We start from the raw sequence: 19,378 nt of genomic DNA on the forward strand, positions 1-19,378 counted from the left end.
CCTATAAGAAAATTGACCTATATATTTATATATTTAATAGTTAGTGACCTATATATTTATATATTTAATAGTTAGTGATGATAGAAAATATAAAATTAAATAAATAAATTACACTAATATTATACTCAATGTACGTAACATATCATACATTTTTAATCACCTTTATTTTATGTATATATTTATACATGGTGTTAAAAACATGCCACAATCATTATTGCTGTAATTTTAAACCATATATATAAGTTATTTAATATGGACCACACATTACATACTTAATAAATTTCCTATTTTTACTTGATCAACTATTGAAAAGGTTTACTATTTTTCTAATGAGTAGAATTACAAGCATTTGTCTGAAAATGTTTCCTCAACAATTTTTATAACTATTATAGAACTAGGAAAATAAGTTGCATTAAACTTTCTTGCACAAGAAGTGTACAATTATTTGATAAGTCTTGATATTATAGGGTTCTTAAGAAAATAGGGTCATTTTTGGTTTAAAAACATTACTATAATTAATACAAGTTTTAATTTTTTTTAATGATTGTACATTAACTTTGACCACACCCATCCGAACTAGATTAACAAGTTTGCTATCATAATAAAATAAATAATTTTTTTTTATAAAATTCTTATGTACAACTAAATAATTTTTTTTATCACAATCAAATATAATTTTACAAGTTTTGAAAAAAAAAAATACTATGAATTAAAAAGCTTTGAACCCTTATTCCTACTAAACAATCAGAAATTATTTCAATGGATAAGTAAACACATATTCCTCCAAATTCTCACACCTTCCATTTCCATAATTGTAAACCAAGAAAAAGAAAAACCTAATTTCATCACCTTACATTGTTCTTTTCTTATCCATGTTTTTCCCTAAACATAGGTGCAACTCTTTATTGAGATTCCACCAAATTATATATAAATGTTAATTATTTAGGAATTAATGTCACTAATAAAAAAAAAAAAAAACAAAACCATACATATATGTGCTTGTACAACACAATTTTAATCTCACCTACCAGCTTTGTCTCAATATTCCACAAAAACCAAAAAAAAACAGATAACAATATCACTATGCCTTGATTTTTTTTATTTTCTTTTCACAATATTGTTTTATTTATTTTCAATAAAAAAAAAGATTATCATTTAATGCATTATAGTCTTTGTTAACTCACACATGTGCAAATATATATATTTATAATTTTTTTTAAATATATTTTTTTCACAAAAATTCTCTACCATTTCCCCTTTGATCACCTCTATACGTTGCCCTTCCTCTGCCACACATTCTGGTTTCTATCTTTTTTTTGCATTCTTAAGCATAAAACAAAATAACATAATTAAAAATTATTTCTTTAAAAAATAACAAAAACACAAACCAACCCCACCACGTTCAGCTAAAAAAGTGGTTATTACAAAGCTGAGAAAATTTCATTTGTTTTAAAAAGAAAAAAAAAATTAGACAGAACACAGCACAGACACGGTATAGCCACGAAGATATTTTCTCTCGTTCTTTTTATTTATATATTTTTCAGTTTCTAAAGATTTTACAAAGCATTGCCTTTTTTAGTTTGTGCTTTTCTCTGTTGTATAACAGCAACATCCCAACTAACCGTTCCATATACCATTTAAGCTCTCACACACTCTTCTTCTTCTTCTTCAACACTCACTCATTTCTCTCTTTAATCCTCTCCCAACGGTTACTTTCGTTTTCTTAAATGACCCCTTAACGGCTCTATCTCGCTCTTATTTCGTTTCGCTTTAAAGTTTTTATCTTTGGTTTAAAGACTCGTTTTTCTTCGTACCCTTTTCATGGTTTTTGAGTTTGGCTTCGTGTAGAGGGAGAAAAACTGAGTTTTAGCGTTTTAGAGAGAGGCCCAGATGGATTTGAGCTCGTTTCTGACTTCTTTAGGGACGTCGTTGGTGATATTTCTTATTTTGGTGTTGGTTTACTCATGGCTTTCCAGTAAGCCTGGAAACGCCGTCGTTTACTACCCGAATCGAATCTTGAAAGGCTCGGATCCGAATGAAAACAGATCCACCTCTTGCAGCCCATTTGGGTGGATCCGAGAAGCTCTTTCTTCTACAGAAGAGGATGTTATCTCCATGTCAGGGGTTGACACTGCTGTCTACTTCGTCTTCCTCAGCACTGGTTTGGCTCTGTCCCTTTGTTTGTCGTTTATGTGTAGTAATTTTATATGTGTGAAGTTATTATTTTGAATTTGTTAGTTTTGGAATGTCTTTTTTGGGTTTACTTTATTGATTTTGAAAAGGTCATATTTTTATATATTTAGATAATTTAAGGAAAGGGGTATACATATATGCAGAATTTGATTGTGTTTTAGGAATATTGAGTAATTATTTATCAAAAGATGTGATTAGTATCGAGTTACAATTCATTATTTATTTTGATTTCCTTTTATAGCAGTGGAAAAGTCACCCTTTGTGACTAACCTTGTGTGGGCAATATCTTATTTCTTGTTCATCCAATAAATATATGTAGATTTTATGTATTTTTCATATAGGATTGGAGTTTTAGGGTTGAGTTTTGTTAATTTTGTTTTGGTTTTAATTTAATGATTTAGAGTTTAAAGCTTCTTTTAACTTTTTGTAGCTTTCACCCACTTTTTCTCAATAGTTTAGTCTAAGGGAATAGCGACCTATTTATTATCTTGCTCTAGCTTCTTTGGTGTCAACTGTTCCAACATCTGAGTATTATCTTATTGTGAATTAATTACTTTATTTTAATCCCAAACATTAGTTTAGTCTCTTTTACCTAATTAAGATTTGATTCATTTCTTTACTATGGAGAATATTTTTTTTAATGGAGTTGCAAATCTTGTCGATAGTCTAGCTAGTATTGTATATGGCCGCCGCCGGTAAGAAGAGACAAAACACTTACATGAAAGTGTGTAACATGCTTGTAAAAAAAAAACAGTAAAAAATCCTGATTTTTAGCGTCTCTCCACTGTTTCAAAGTTGGTACTTTTTGCTGAGCTTCCATAGTTGTACTTCACATTTAGATTGGTATTTGAACAAACAAATAAAAGTATAAAAGAAAATAACCTAAACAGTGTAAACAGGTTGTGATTATGCTTGTCCTTTGTGGCTTATGCCATGCTTGGTGAGTACAATGGTGCATGACCATACTTTAGACATGAAAGACATGTTTAACTTAAATGGGATAAAATGAAAAAAATAAAAATAAATAAGATGTGTCTCATGATTGATGTGCATTCGAGTATGCTTGTAATATTCTCTAAAATCATATGGATTAAGCTATATTTTTTTCTTTTCATAAATCATTTTTTGACAAATTGTTTATTTGTTAGAGCTTCATTCAAACTATGATTATGTCCATTGAATGAGCTTCACTCAAAGATGCTTTTTGCTTACAAAGCTGATGAACTAACGATTCTAACTTTCCTAATTGATGTGGCAGTTTTGATGATATTGGTATTATGTGGCCTAGTTCTTCTACCATCACTTCTACCAGTTGCTGCCACCGATGATCTCTTGCAACAAATAGGAGCTGATAATTTCACTGATCTGGACAAATTAAGCATGGCAAATGTCCATGTAAATTCTTTCACCTTTGCATAAACTTGAATGCCTTTCTTCCTTTTAGTTTGTATTGCTGATTTAATGAATACATGAAACATGAAAACATTTTGCTTGCTAATGAGCTATCCAATTAAATATTCAATATTTTAACTGGGTTTTTATTTGTTTGCAGGAGAAGAGTCCAAGGTTGTGGGCCTTTCTGTTTGCAGTCTACTGTGTTTCTTTCGTTACTTATTACCTTTTGTGGAGGGCATATAATCATGTTTCTGATTTGAGAACTGAAGCATTGATGTCACCTGAATTGAAGCCTGAACAATATGTAATTCTCGTTAGAGACATACCTTCTGTTGAAGGACAGACTAGAAAAGAACAGGTCGATACATACTTTAAGACGATCTATCCCGACACATTTTACAGGTCAATGATTGTTACAGACAATAAAGAGGTATTGTTTTTATTTTGTTCTTACTTGTGTTAGTTTTATTTTTTCCTCATTGTCCATTTTGTGTTTGTTCAGTTTAACAATAAGCTGGCTTTTTTTTCTTCCATTTTCCATGTCAAAATGGAACCTAGATATTCTTGAATAGTTGGATAGATGTGTTACATATTGATTATCACGATCTCGTATGTTTTATGCTAATTGATTCTGTTCCACTTACCTTGAGTTTAATTCTTACAGGTGAATAAACTTTGGACAGAGTTAGAAGCGTCTAAGAAGAAGCTTGTACGCGCTGAAGCAGTACATGCGGAGTCAAAAAGGACCGGCAAGTCTGAGGCAAGACCCACTCACAAAACTGGCTGTCTTGGTATACTTGGAAAAAAAGTAGACAGCATTGAGTTCTACACCGAGAAAATTAGTGAACTAGTACCAAAACTGGAAGCTGAACAAAAAACTACACTCAGGGACAAGCAGTTACGTGCTGCATTGGTTTTTTTCACAAGCAGAATAGCTGCAACTTCTGCAGCTCAGAGTCTCCATGCTCAACTGGTTGACAAATGGACAGTAATGGAGGCTCCCGAGCCTCGTCAAATTTTATGGACTAATCTTAAGAAAACATTCTATGAGAGGCAAGTGCGGCAATACATTGTGTACATCATCGTGGCTCTCACCATATTTTTTTACTTGATTCCAATTGGGTTTATCTCTGCATTCACGACCTTAAAGAACTTGATGAAACTTCTCCCATTTTTGAAGCCAATATTGAAACATAATGCAGTAAGGACTGTGCTGGAAGCGTACCTCCCACAGATTGCGCTCATTGTCTTTTTGGCTTTGTTGCCTAAGTTACTTCTGTTTCTATCCAAGGCTGAGGGAATTCCTTCTTTGGGCCATGCAATAAGAGCTGCTTCAGGGAAATATTTTTACTTCTCTGTGCTGAACGTGTTTATTGGAGTTACACTCGCTGGAACTTTGTACAGAACATTCAAGAAGGTTCAGAAGGATCCAAACTCCATTGTTGACGTCCTAGCTAGTAGCATCCCGGGAAATGCAGCCTTTTTTCTCACCTTTGTGGCTCTTAAGTAAGATGACTATCCTCATTTCTTGTCTTTTTCTGTTTTGCCTTCTCCTTTTCCCTTTTCATGTTGATTTGAATGTTTCAAACTTGAAGCTGCTTCTCTTTTTCTTCATCCAAAACATTTTTGTAGTTATTCTTTGGTGTACCCCCACACCCACCAAAAAAAAAATTAAAATTAAAAAAATTCATTTCAAGGAATTATGTCTGTCTTCTTTGTTTATGATATAACGGAAATTATGTTTGTCTTCTTTGTTTATGTTCTCAGGTTTTTCGTCGGCTACGGGCTTGAACTCACCCGAATAGTTCCTCTTATTATCTTCCATATCAAGAGAAAATATGTGTGCAAGACAGAAGCTGAAGTAAAAGAAGCTTGGTTTCCAGGAGATCTTAAATATGGGACTAGAGTTCCTGGTGACTTGCTCGTCGCCACTATTGTCCTTTGCTATTCTGTCATTGCTCCACTAATTATTCCATTTGGGGTGGCGTATTTTGGTCTTGGATGGCTTATCCTTCGTAATCAGGTAATGCTGCTGCACTCATTTATATGTCACCATTGCTGGCTTCTCCATTGGAACCTTGTTTAAATAAAGAGAGTAAGCACATTTTAAAACAGAATAATCAGTAGAGAAACTGAAACACAAAGCCAAAGCCAAAGCTTATGGCAAATTTTGTTTTGCTTTCACATTACATTTCACTGCTTTTCCTTTAAAGTTTGTTCATTTACTTACAATATCTTATGCTTACAGGCCCTCAAAGTTTATGTTCCGTCATACGAATGCTATGGTAGAATGTGGCCACACATGGCTGTGCGCATCATTGCTGCCCTGATATTGTACCAAGTTACCATGATCGGTTACTTCTCTGCAAAGATTTTCTACTACACACCATTCCTAATCATACTTCCCATCATTTCCCTTCTCTTTGCCTTCTTTTGCCACACGAAGTTCTATCGATCTTTCCACGACACTGCTCTAGAAATTGTAGCTCGTGAACCAAAGGAAATTCCCAACTTGGATCAAGTTTTTAGATCCTTCATCCCACCATGCTTGAACGTTGAGAAGAATGATGATGATCAGTATGAAGATGCTTTGTCTCAAGTTTCCAGGTCAACCTCATTTGTTTGATGTCTAAATTTGTGTATCTGACATTTTCTTTTTCTTTCTCTTCTTCCTTTGTTACATGGTGATTGGTGTCTTTTTAGTGAAAGCTTGCTCTCTCTCTCTCTCTCTCTCTCTCTCAATATATATTATTATGTAATTAGGAACCACAACATTTGATTGTTTGTAATATATCACGTGTCTGATTTCATGGTGTGAAGATTTCCTTACTGAACAGCTTATGTTTTTACTTTCCGTTAGAAAACAAAAAGTTTAAAGGGGTTTGTTTAGGGCTGGGGTTGCTTTTCCATACGTAATTCTATTAGAACTTGACAGAGAGATTTAAAGAGTGAAGAAAACTGTTTTATTCACCGAACAATAATAGTACAGAGTTAGTATTTATAAAAAGCCAGGATTACAAAGCAGTAATCGAATACAAAGACTCCAACTACCATAACCAACCCACTAATACAAAGCAGTAATCGAATACAAAGACTCCAACTAACATAACCAGTCACTAACCAATATTACAGTACACCAGTTAATAAAGGAGAAACATTGAATTCAAAACTTCCATTTCTTATATATATATATAGTTTGAATATAGTGTAATTTTATAAAAAACTTCGAATAATTACAAATTATTAAAAAAATATTTATAAAAGTTATTAAATATTTTTCGCACTTTTTAATCTCAATTTTTTTTTTCTTGATAAAACACAGCTATAGATATATTAAAGGAAGACAAGATGGATGAAACTTACGTATATTGTTAAAGGATGTAATTAGTTATGTGTGTTACTACTTTAATAGCAGTTATGGTTGTTAATTGTTTTGTATTTAATCTTTGCATCGGAGTCGGACACGTAGCCCTTGTCTCTGTCATTGGTGTGATATATAAAGAACATTTTGTACCCTATACTCTTTTGACGAAATGAAATACAATTACAACCTTCCTTCATATGATATTTTTGATATAGTATCAGAGAACTGACGACTCCAATTTATAGCTTCCACATTTGATTCTTTGGTTACTCCTACTCCTCCACAAGGACCTTCTGATATTGAAATTTCTACACCGGCACCGACAACACCTATCGCACCAGCAAACCTAGGCGATAACAATGGCATTCTCACCTCTTTTCCTCTACCGAGTCTCCCTTTGGTCAGTCAGCCTCTGGCTATGAAGCTTGATGACCATAATTTTCTGGTTTGGCAGAATCAATTGCTGAACATCATCATCGCAAATGGACTTGAGGATTTCATTGATAGCACCCGTCCATGTCTAACTAAGTTTCAGGAAGGTTAGCTTCAGCAAATTAATCTAGATTACATGACTTGGCAGAGGTATAATAGACTTATCATTAGCTGGATTTATGCTTCCATTAATGAATCCATGCTAGGACAGATTGTGGGTTACTCTTCTGCATTTGAGATCTGGCAAGCTTTGGAACAAATTTTCTCTGCTTCCTCTTTTGCGCGTCTCTCTGAACTTCATACCTAGCTCCAGATTACAAAGAAGGATGACTTATCTACGCTTGCATATATACAGAAATTTAAGGCACTTTGCAATTTATTGGCAGCTGTTGGGGATTCGATCAGTTACACTGACCAACTCATAGATTTGTTCAATGGCTTAGGCTGGGAATATAATGCATTTGTCTCTCCCCTTCAAGCCAGATATGATAAACCATCCCTTGAAGAGGTATATAGTATTCTTTTGGCGTATGATGCCTGTTTGGACAGGCAAACCTCTGCTGATTCACTGAGCTCCCTTCAAGCTAATATGACCAATCCCCATATGTCCTCATCTTTCTCCTCTACCTATCTACCTAAATTTCCACCCCGACCCCTTCTACCCCTTCCTTCTTATTTCTCTCCTCCATCCTCTTATTCTTCTCCACACACTCAACCTCACTTCACCCCTCGCCCACCTCCTAGACCTCGTTGCCAAATCTGTAACAAACCAGGCCATATTGCTAACCTTTGCTACCATCGTACGAACCTTCAATATCAGCCACCTACTCCATCTCCCAGACCCTTTGGAGCATATTTCACTCAACAACCCCACTCTCCACAACCCATCTCTTCTGGTGTCGCCACTTCCTCTACTCTCCTTGACCCCAATTGGTACTTAGACTCGGGTGCTTCTCACCACTTTACTCCCGACATGAACATGCTGGAGGGTGCTCAAACTTTCACAGGAAATGGTCAAATCACTGTTAGTAACGGTAAGTTTGCTCCCATATCTCAGGTTGATCATTCCACAATCCATTCTTTTCCTGTTCCTCTTCAAATCACTCAAGTTTTTCACTCACCAAGCATTTCTAAAAATTTTTTGAGTGTCTCGGTTATGTGATGATAATCATGCCTTTGTAGAGTTCTATCCTAACTTTTTCTTAGTTAAGAATCAGGTCACCAAGCAGGTACTTCTTCGAGGCCTGCTTGATAATGGCATCTACTGAGTCTGTCCAGCCCCGTCTGCCAGTCCTCCATCTTAATTTCAGCTCTGTTTTACATCTCTGCATGATCATGATGTGTGGAATTCATGGCTTGGGCATCCATCATCTGATGTAGTTCATAGGATTTTATCTTTATGTAATGTTTCTATTCCAAAAAGAAAACAACATTTTGTCGTTACTTCATGTCAACTTGCAAAATCCCATCGTTTACCATTTCTGCACTCTGTATCACGGACCTCACAACCTTTTGAATTAATACATACTAGTATTTGGGGTCCTTCCCCTTTGTTGTCAATCACTGGTGATTGTTATTTTCTTCTTTTTGTTGATGATTTTTCCCGATTCACTTGGCTCTATCTTTTAAAATCCAAGGATGATGCATTTAACAAGTTTTTGATTTTTCACAAAATGATTTCAACACAATTTCATGCCACTATAAAGAGAGTCAGGTGTGATTGGGGTGGGGAATTTAGATCTCTATCAACATTTTTCACCAAACTTGGCATTTCGCATGAATTGTCCTGCCCATATACATCGCAACAAAACAAACGTGTTGAGTGTAAACATCATCATGTAGTTGAAACGGGTTTGTCCATGTTAGTTCATTCATTCATGCCTTTAATTTTTTGGCCTTATGCATTTGCTACTGCCACATATCTCATAAATAGGTTACCTACGATGGTCTTGTCCAATTCATCTCCTTACTTTGTCCTAAATCAAAAACAACCATCTTACACTCATTTTCGCATCTTCGAATGTAAATGTTTTCCTTTCCTTCGTCCATACAATCAACACAAATTAGATTGTCAATCTCATTCCTGTGTCTTTCTTGGCTATATTAGTCAGCATAAAGGTTATTTGTGCCTTCGTCGAGATACTAGCAGACTTTATGTTACTATACACATCGTGTTCAATGAATCTGTTTTCCCATTCCAGCATTCTACTTCTCCTCTTCCAGTCATTCCATCTTTGCCATTCACTATATCTACACCCGCTTCTACTATCCCCACCCCTTCTATGCCATCCATCCCACAAATTGTAATGACCCAACTTATTCTAGACTTTGGATCATTAATAACTACTATACATAAATACTAATCTTAAGGAAACATACATATGAAATAGTCATAACTTTATTAAAACTGTAAAACAAAGGTTGTCATAAAATTCAGAGTAGGATATGAGATCCCATTGTTTTGACAATAAAATAGAACATGACTTAAATCTTAAAATTCGTTATAAAACAAAGTGCGGAAAAATACATATAAATCATAATTAAAAGACTTAAACAACTTCATCCTCGAATCGTTCACGCGGTCCACCGATTTCATTCTCCCTCAATACACATTCCCAAGCTGCCAAGAATCTTCCCGCCGCCATAACTATTTTCCTGCACATATAAAACATAAAGGAATGAGCCTAATGCCTAGCAAGGAAAATCTACTACAAGCATGAAACATAATCATACACATATATCATATACTATAACACATATATCATAATTATAACCCATGTACATGGTAACTATTGGGGTTTGCTAACTAAGCAACTATAAGCCTCAAACTACAATGAGGTTTGCTAGTTAAGCAACTATAAGCCCAAAAAAAAACATAAAAGTGTTGGGGTTTGCTATATAGCAACTATAAGCCCCAAAACATACATATATCATAACACATAAAATCATACTATAGCATAATCATAACATATTATATAACATAACACATATCACATAGAAACTATCCTATTTTCCTTACCAAATATCGGTATGTGAGAACAAGGTCGGGATTTTGGAACACTTCTAAAAACCATTAATGAGAAAAGTGAGTATTCTAAAAGAAAGAGATGAAAATGAATGAAATAAACCACCGAGAAGGTACTTACTGACAAGAACCTCAAGTTCAAAGAACTTAGATGCCTAATCACGAATAAAAATAGCGAGTTAGGAATTGAGTAGAGAAAAACTATAAAAACTAATGAAACAATACAAAAAGGAACTAGAATTAGGAATACATTGAATGCACTATAACCAAACTACACCTCGAAATCGAAATACACACTATGAACCTTACTTCCCAAGTGTTTAATAAGCTTAAGATGATAAAGCTTATAACCCCAACCCAAGTATTTAACACTCTAAAGTAAACCTAGCAGCTTGAAGGCTCTGAACTTAGCTTGATGAATGAAGAAATGGCTGGGTACTAGGTCCTATTAATAGAGTTCAAGAATGAAAAGATCTTCATTTAGCTTGAATAAAATAATGACTTTTAATTGAAAAATATTTGAATATTCGTTCATCAGAGGCTTAAGACTCGGTCAAAAAGATTCTGGACTTATCAAGAGGTTAAGGATTAAAATGAGCTTGGTTTCAAAATTATTCAAAAATCATGCCCTACAGCCGATATATCGCCTGGGCTAATATTCCCGAGGCTCGTCGAAGTGGTTGTGCGAAGTTACGTGTTTTTCGTATCCTCGTGTGGCGATATATCGCCCCCTAGAACTGCGATATATCGACATACGCTGAAATATTGTACACGTAATTACACTTTTTCAGCCTAATTTGAATTGATTAAACAACTTTGACTGAGTCCTATAACAATTTCAAAACTGTTGGCAGACTCTGAGATTTTCAAATATTACTCTTAATAAACTATTCCTCAAAAATACTTAATTTTTCATTAAACATGCACATGACAAATGTCATTATCTTATTGGGTCATATCTAAACCTTATAGTATAATAAATATCATCTTCATAATCAATTATATTAATCAAACCTTAGGTTATAATCAATATTCTTAAACTATAGGTTAAACTTATAAAATCTACAAGTGTTGCTACGAGTATCCAACTAAGTCCCGGCTTGAATCAAAATCCACAGTAATAAACATACTACAACTACTACTAGCTATTACCATTACTACTACTATTTAATTAGCTAAGTAAAGTTCTTGGACTCTCCCTACCTTCTGCATCACCCTCTTCTTTTTCTCCAACCTCACCATCCTCTCTACCTGTCGCACCATCTCATGTTCCTGACTCTCCAATACCTGACCATCCTCCAAAACTTCTCAACACGCACCCCATGGTTACACGAGTAAAGGAGGGGATTTTCAAACCCTGCATTTTTTGCAATATTGCTGCCTCTGTTCCAATAGAACCTTCTATGTTGAAGCTTCAAAACATGTTGACTGGTGTATTGTTATGCAAACACAATTTAATGCGCTGACATCTCAACAAATTTGGTCTCTTTTTACTCGCCGTCTAGAATGCAAAGTTATTGGTTGTAAGTGGGTCTATCGGGTTAAACTCAAACCCGATGGTACATTGGATTGTTTTAAAGCCCGACTTGTTGCTAAGGGCTGTCATCAAACAGAAGGAGTGGATTTCCATGAGACATTCAACCCTGTAATTAAACCGGGTACTATCAGACTTGTACTCAGCTTGGTTGTTTCATTCAATTGATTTATTTCTCAGCTTGATGTTCAGAATGCGTTGTTTGAAGATGTGTTCATGACCCAACCCCCAGGCTTCCTTGATTCCTCTCATCCTGATTTTGTATGCAAGTTGAACTAATCTTTGTATGGGCTGAAACAATCACCCTGCGCTTGGTTTATGAAGCTAAGTTCTGCTCTTTTATCTTGGGGATTTGTAGCATCTCAAGCTGATACTTCTTTGTTCATTTACAAATTTGCCTCTGTCATGTTATTATTATTGGTCTACGTTGATGATATCATCTTTACAGGCTCTTGTACCATGACTATGTCACGCCTCATGGCCTATTACGCACTCAATTTTCCATTAAAGACTTGGGTCCCCTGCATTTTTTCTTGGGCATTGAAGTACATCGTTCCACAGCTGGTTTGCATTTAAATCAGGCTAAATATATAAGAGATCTTTTGACAAAAACAGGGTAACTGGATTCCAAACCCTTCACAACTCATTGGCATTAGGTTCCATATCTTTACATGATGGTAATCCCTTACCTAATCCCACTGATTTCAGGAGTGTGGTTGGGCACTACAATATTGCATTATCACAAGACTGAATTTATCTTTTCCTGTTATAAATTATGTCAGTTTCTTCATGCTCTAACCACTACTCACATGCAAGCTGCCAAGCGCGTTCTTAGATATCTTCGAGGCACTGCCAATCTTGGCTTATTCCTTCAACCGAACTCATATCATTCCTTGCATTGTTACACTGACGCAAATTGGGCTTCATGCCCCGATGACAGGAGGAGTATGAGTTCATATTGTGTCTTCCTCAGCCATAAACCTCATTTCTTGGCCATCCTCGAAGCAGAAAGTTGTCTCTCGTTCAATCACAGAATCTGAATATCGAGCCCTTGCAAATGGAGCCACTGAAGTTTCCTGGATCAAATCTCTTCTTAGTGAGCTTTCTATGCCTCTTCCATCTCCTCCAGTTTTATACTGTGATAACATTAGCACAATACATTTGGCTTTAAATCCGGTACTTCATGCTCGCACCAAACATATTGAACTTGACTATCATTTTGTTTGGGAAAGTGTTATGCGTCCCACTTTACAAATTATTCACACTCCTTCTCAGTCACAGCTGGCTGACTGCCTCACCAAACCACTTGTTGTCTCTCAGTTTCAAGCTTTACGAACCAAACTCACTGTGCTTCCACGCCTCGTGAGTTTGAGGGGGGATTTTAAAGGATGTAATTAGTTATGTGTGCTACCATTTTAATTACAGTTATGGTTGTTAATTGTTTTGAATTTAATCTTTGCATCAAAGTAGGGCACGTAGCCCTTCTCTCTGTCCTTGGTGTGATATATAAAGAACATTTTGTACCCAATACTCTTATGAGGAAATGAAATACAATTACAACATTCCTTCATCTGATATTTCTGACATATATAAATTTAGTCTAAGCTTTTGCATATAAAAGAGAACAAAAGATAATATTTGAAGTTGTCATTAAGATTATCTTGTATTAGTTTGTGATTTATTTAAGTAGGCAAATCAAGTGGGTAGTGATGGACTTTTTCTACGTAATTTAAGTGGGCCAAGTGAATAAGATTAAATGGTGGTTTATTAGTTAAATGTAACTTCCTAAATCAACACTATGATGTCATGTGTATTTAAAGGAAAATCCTAATAGGAATTGATTATTTATTTACCCACTCACATTTAGTTTTCTCTTTATCAAGAAGATTTGTCAATTTAAAGGGGTCAAGAGACATAGTTTTGATGATGTCTTTTGATTTATTATGTGATTGTGAAAATCGTTTTGTTAAAAAATCTTGGCTATTATGATTTATGTAAAATTAGAATTTTGATTTGTATAAATAGGAATGATGTAATTCATATTAAAACTTACAAGTAGAACCTTATATGTGATGGTAGTCACTAGCAAATCCACAAGCTGCAATAGTTTTGTTATCCCTATTTTTGGACAACAAAATAAAGATGTCGAAAGAAGGCCATTGGTCGTGTAGAGGCCCACCTTGTTTGCCCATTTCATGTGGAAAAGTCTCCGTGTTCACACATTTCATAAAGAAAAGGTTCCTGTTTGTTCATTTCATGAAGAAAATGTTTTATGTTTGTTCGTTTCATGAATAAAAGGCTCTCGTTTTGTTCATTTCATGAGGAAAAACTTTCCTATTAGTTCATTTCATAAAGAAAAGCTTTGTTCATTTCATGAACAAAGACAGGCTTGTTCGCCCATTTCATGGTCAAATGTATGTTCTCCTATTTCATGTACAAATGCATGTTCTCCTAGTACATGTACAAGAGGAAAAGGGGGAGACAAATTTGAAGAGAAAAAATTCATAGCTAGCAAAAATACTCAGGTGACCGAGATTTATGCGATTTTGTAATACTTTCAGAAATCAATAAAAGCAACTCTAGTGGATGTAGTATTGGGATTAGTGCCCCTTTAAAGTATATGTGATGAATAATGTTTTATGAAATAAATAATTGAAATAAATTTTTGGAATATATTTATTGTTAATTATTATTAAAATAATATTATATGAATATCAAAAAATTCTCAAATTCGTTATTGTGATTACAATCTTGTGTTGGTACGAGAGGATTAAGATTGTTGATTAGTGGTGAAAAAAATACACATTTATTGATTTTAATAGTCAAAATAAATTAAGTTTTAATTAATATTTTCATGGAATTAATATGATTTATTTTATAAATGAAAATATTTGATTATGATTTAATTTATTGTTATTTTGTAGGAATTAAAGTTGTATTTTGGCACTTTGAAATGAAAAAAAAAAAGAAGAAAACAATTAAATCTGAAAACAAAGATGAAAGAAATGGCATTCTTGAAGAATTATTGCTCTAAATTTGGCCCAAGACTTCATCATTCCTCAGCCCAACGCCCCAAGCCCACAGCTGAGCCTAGTCGAGCCACGCCGCCACCTAGCCGAGCCGAGCCGAGTCGCCTGCCACACCTGACATCTGCACCTGCCAGCCGCCTGCCATCTGACACCTGTCAGCCGCCTGCCAGCCTCCCTGCCAGCCAACCACGCCCCGCCACGTCGTCAATGGACCAGCTGCCAGTTTTGTCCACATGCCCAGCTAGCCACGCCAGGTGTCCGCCTCTTATTGGTTGCGGCTGGGTCAATGGACCAGCTGCCACCAGCCCATTTTGTGTGCTCTTTGGGCCTTGGACCTTCTATTTTGAGCTTAAAACTTATCTTTTTTTTGGTGTTTTTGAAAAAGAGCATTTTGACTATATACAAAAATAGCTAGGGTTTTATTAATAATAAGATTTGATTTTTCAAAATCATATTTTATTATTAATATTTCAGATTCATTTTGTAAACCCCATTTTGTTGTTTAATTTCTTTTTAGTCATTTTCTCCATCTATAAATAGGGACACTTTCTTCACATTTGGTATGTAATTTTTAGAGTAGAAAAACTATAGCAAAATTTCCACTCACTTTCTTCTCATATTTTCTTCTTAGAATTTTGTGAGAATCATGAGCATAATGGCCTAATCTTCCTAGGAAGGTTAGGGATGATTCCATATGCAAGTGATGTTATTTTGCTACTTTGATTTACTATGTTCTTAATGTAATATATTTGAGTTATTTATGTTCTTTCATCTCTATCTTTATTTTGTTGTCTCTATTTACTTATGCTAATAGTATATAGGATTAGTCATGCTCTTTCTATGTGCTTCTAATTAGTAAAAGTAATATTGATACATAATTTTATGTCTAATCTTCTATTGCATTATTGCCCTTGGGTATTTTTTCATTTTTATATTTTTCATTAGATTAACATTGTACTTTTAAAGTAAAGAACCTTATAACTCAAATTAACTTTTGTTAGAAAAACTATGGACTTTAATGTTAGATTTTCCAAGTAAATGTTGGGATGTGAACTATTTACTTGTGTATTTTTGTAAATCAAGTAACCAAGTAACTAAACAAGCATATGGATGATTCTTGAAACCTTTCATTTTCTCAAACTCTTGATTACATCTTACCTTTATTTCACTTATCTCATTTCATCACTTTATCAAAATACAATACCAAAATCTCAAACATATTTCCATTTACAATTTTATTTACTTCTTGTTACTAACTTTTTGTGCTATTTCCTACTAACCTTTTGATTTTAGGTTACCTCCTTGTGGATCGACCACCCGATTATACTACAACCACCGCTTAGTGGTTGTCACATTTTGGGCGTTAAACAATTGTAGGGAATGAATTTAAATAGTTTGCAAAAAAAAAAAAGTTATATGTAATATTTGGATTAAATACTGTTAGTGTGGTTTACTAATATTATGAATACATGTAATATAGTATTATAAAAGAAGATCTCTTGCAGACTATGTTTTCACTATTGGTGGTTGTTTTATTACTTGGAAAGCTACTCTTCAGACTATAATAGCTTTGTCCACGATTGAAGTAGAGTATATGAAAATTACAAAAGCTTGTAAGGAAGCAATTTGGTTGAAATATTTTTTCAATGAGCTCAATTATGACTTGAAGATGTCCATAGTCTTTTGTGATAGTCAGGGTGTTATTTATCTTACATAAGATCAAATGTTTCATGAGAGGACGAAGCACATTGATGCATGCTTTCATTTTGTGCGTGATATCATTGATCGTGGAGATTTAGTTGTGAGCAAGATCATCACCCATTATAATCATACTGATATGATGACCAAGTCTTTACCTGTAGCCAAGTTTGAGCAATGCTTGAACTTGGTTGGTGTTTGTTGAGTTAGCCCTTTGGGACTTTGTGGAAGATGATGATTTTGTATATGTTGAAATCACTTCTTACTATGAGTATTGGAATTTGTGTCAATGTATAATTTGTTATGTTAGTGACCCAAATTCTAAAAGCCCAACCCAAGAAACTTTATTATTTTAGGGTTTCCCTTTCATGTATACTCTCTGACTCAGAAGAATACCCTCTGAGTTGTATTTGTGAAATACTCTTGTATCATTTTTGACATAGTGAATTTCTCTCATCTGCTCGTAATTTTTTTCTTTTGGGATTTCCACGTAAATTTGTGTGTCATCTTTATTTTTTTGTTCATTGTTTATTATTATATTTTCTACAGTCTTCTTTTAAAATTATAAGTAGGATCAATCACAATATAGAATATTTTTTTTATAGACAATGATAACTTTATTGATAAGAAATCAAAATGTCTCACATTCTATAAATCTCATACATCCCGAAGAAAAAGAAGGAAAATATTTTAACTAAATAAGTTCTTCTCATTTCTAAGAGCATGCATAACTAATCCATGAGCAACTTTATTGGTTGAATGATGAACATGGATTGGAGATACTTTTGGAAAACTGAACAACAAACTTTAATATTCTCTAACAAAACCCAATGTCATTGAAGAAGGAAGATCTCTCATAGCAAAATAGACCAATCCAATACTACTATTAAAGCCACATCAGTGGAAATTATGTGAGGGGTGGATTTTTTTTACTTTCTTTTCATAAATATGGATATTTTAAACTTTTTCTAATTGTATGGTTTTTTCCTAACTTTTTCTAATTGTATGGAAAAATATTTCCATATTATTAAGTTTTTTATAAATAAAACCATATTTTATTTATTAATTTAGTATTTAGAGATTTATGTTGTTATTTTTAGGTATTTTTGTGATTAGATCTTATTTTCAAAATATATGATTGATAAAAAACTAACTATATAGGAAGAAACACATACAAACACACACATATATATATATAAAGTTAAAAATTCACAATTATATTTATAAATAAATAAACGAATACAAATATTATATAATTTATTTAATCATTATGATTATAAAATATTTTGTATCTACAAGACAAGTTATAATGGATGAAGTATTACTAGGCAATCACACATGAATCGGTCTCATACATAGTGTAGCATCACAATACTATGATATTATCACAGTTGTTACACATAAATATGTATAATTTATATATTTAGACTTTTAAAAGTTTTGGTATCAATTTCTCTAACTTTCGCGTGAGAGTAAGACTTTTGTTTTCTTCCAAAAAAAAATTAAATTATATTAGTCAATTATCATAAATTAACTAAATTCTTCAAACTTGTCATCAACATCTAAGATGGTTTAATAAAAAAAAATCATACAATCAATTAAATGAATCGCTTCCTAATTATCACTGGTAGAGATATAAACTTGAAATAGTAATGATGAACAAATTAATCAAAACAATAGTAGATAGGAATGAAATCCTGTATGAAGACACTAATTAACTATATATACAAAAACATATAAATATATATAATCATCAAGATATGTATAAATATTTTTTGAAAGTATTTATGTATATGTATTGGATTAATTTGAATGTAAAAAAATGTCAGAATATATAAATTATATCATGTAAAATACCATGTTATTTTTTGTTATTGTTTTTGTTATACTTGAAATTGTTCTAAGTTACTTTTGTGGTGTCCAAAAAGTACCAAGATATTTTTGTTACTGTTGTTGTCCTTATTACTTTTATAGATTGCAAAATATCATATTACTTTTTATTGTTGTCTTTATCATGTTTGAATTGTTCCATGTTACTTTTATGGTGTTCAAACAATATCTGGTTATTTTTTGTTGTTGTTGTTTTGTTATGTTTGTAATTGTTCCAAGTTATTTTTAAGGTGTTCAAACAATACCATGTTACTTTTTTATTTTTGTCTTTGTTACTTTTATCGATTGCAAAATACCAGGTTACTTTTTGTTGTTGTTTTTAATATGCTTGAAATTGTTTTAGGTTACTTTTGTGGTATTAAAAAAATATTAGATTACTTATTGTTGCAAAGTGCCAGGTTACTTATTTATTTATATTTTGTTGTTGACGTCGTTTTTCGTTAACTTAAATCTGAAGAGCACTAAACAAAGATTCATAAAAGAAGAAAAAAACAGTAGGATTTTTACGTGGTTCAGCAGTTAAAAATCTGCCTAGTCCACGAGTCAATATTATTGATTCTTAATACTATCTCAAAGCTTTCGCAGAGCAATTCAACAGGGTAAACTCAGTACCAGATTGTGCGTGCCTACAAATAAAAAATACTAGGCTATTTGTAGGCCTGTTTAAGAGAATATTTTCCCTTGATTCATGGAAGTTACAACTGATTATTCTAATATGAAATAAATGTAATTAAATACATAATATTCCATGATAATTGAGATTTAATTATCAAATAACAACAAATCCCTAAAGAATAGGGATCTCCAAACAGCTGTAG

General features: G+C 33.4%; 1 protein-coding gene across 1 annotated transcript; it reads left to right on the forward strand.

Annotated features, from left to right (window-relative positions):
• Positions 1-1,568: 1,568 nt before the first annotated feature.
• LOC133802162 (CSC1-like protein ERD4) lies at positions 1,569-6,407 on the forward strand. The gene is made up of 6 exons (XM_062240435.1): positions 1,569-2,161; positions 3,452-3,588; positions 3,746-4,018; positions 4,253-5,094; positions 5,356-5,611; positions 5,837-6,407. The coding sequence occupies exons 1-6, from the start codon at positions 1,891-1,893 to the stop codon at positions 6,212-6,214; spliced, it is 2,157 nt and encodes a 718-aa protein (XP_062096419.1). The 5' UTR covers positions 1,569-1,890; the 3' UTR covers positions 6,215-6,407.
• The last annotated feature ends 12,971 nt before the right edge of the window (positions 6,408-19,378 follow it).

This window comes from Humulus lupulus, chromosome 9 (assembly GCF_963169125.1).
Source record: "Humulus lupulus chromosome 9, drHumLupu1.1, whole genome shotgun sequence".
NCBI lineage: Eukaryota > Viridiplantae > Streptophyta > Magnoliopsida > Rosales > Cannabaceae > Humulus > Humulus lupulus.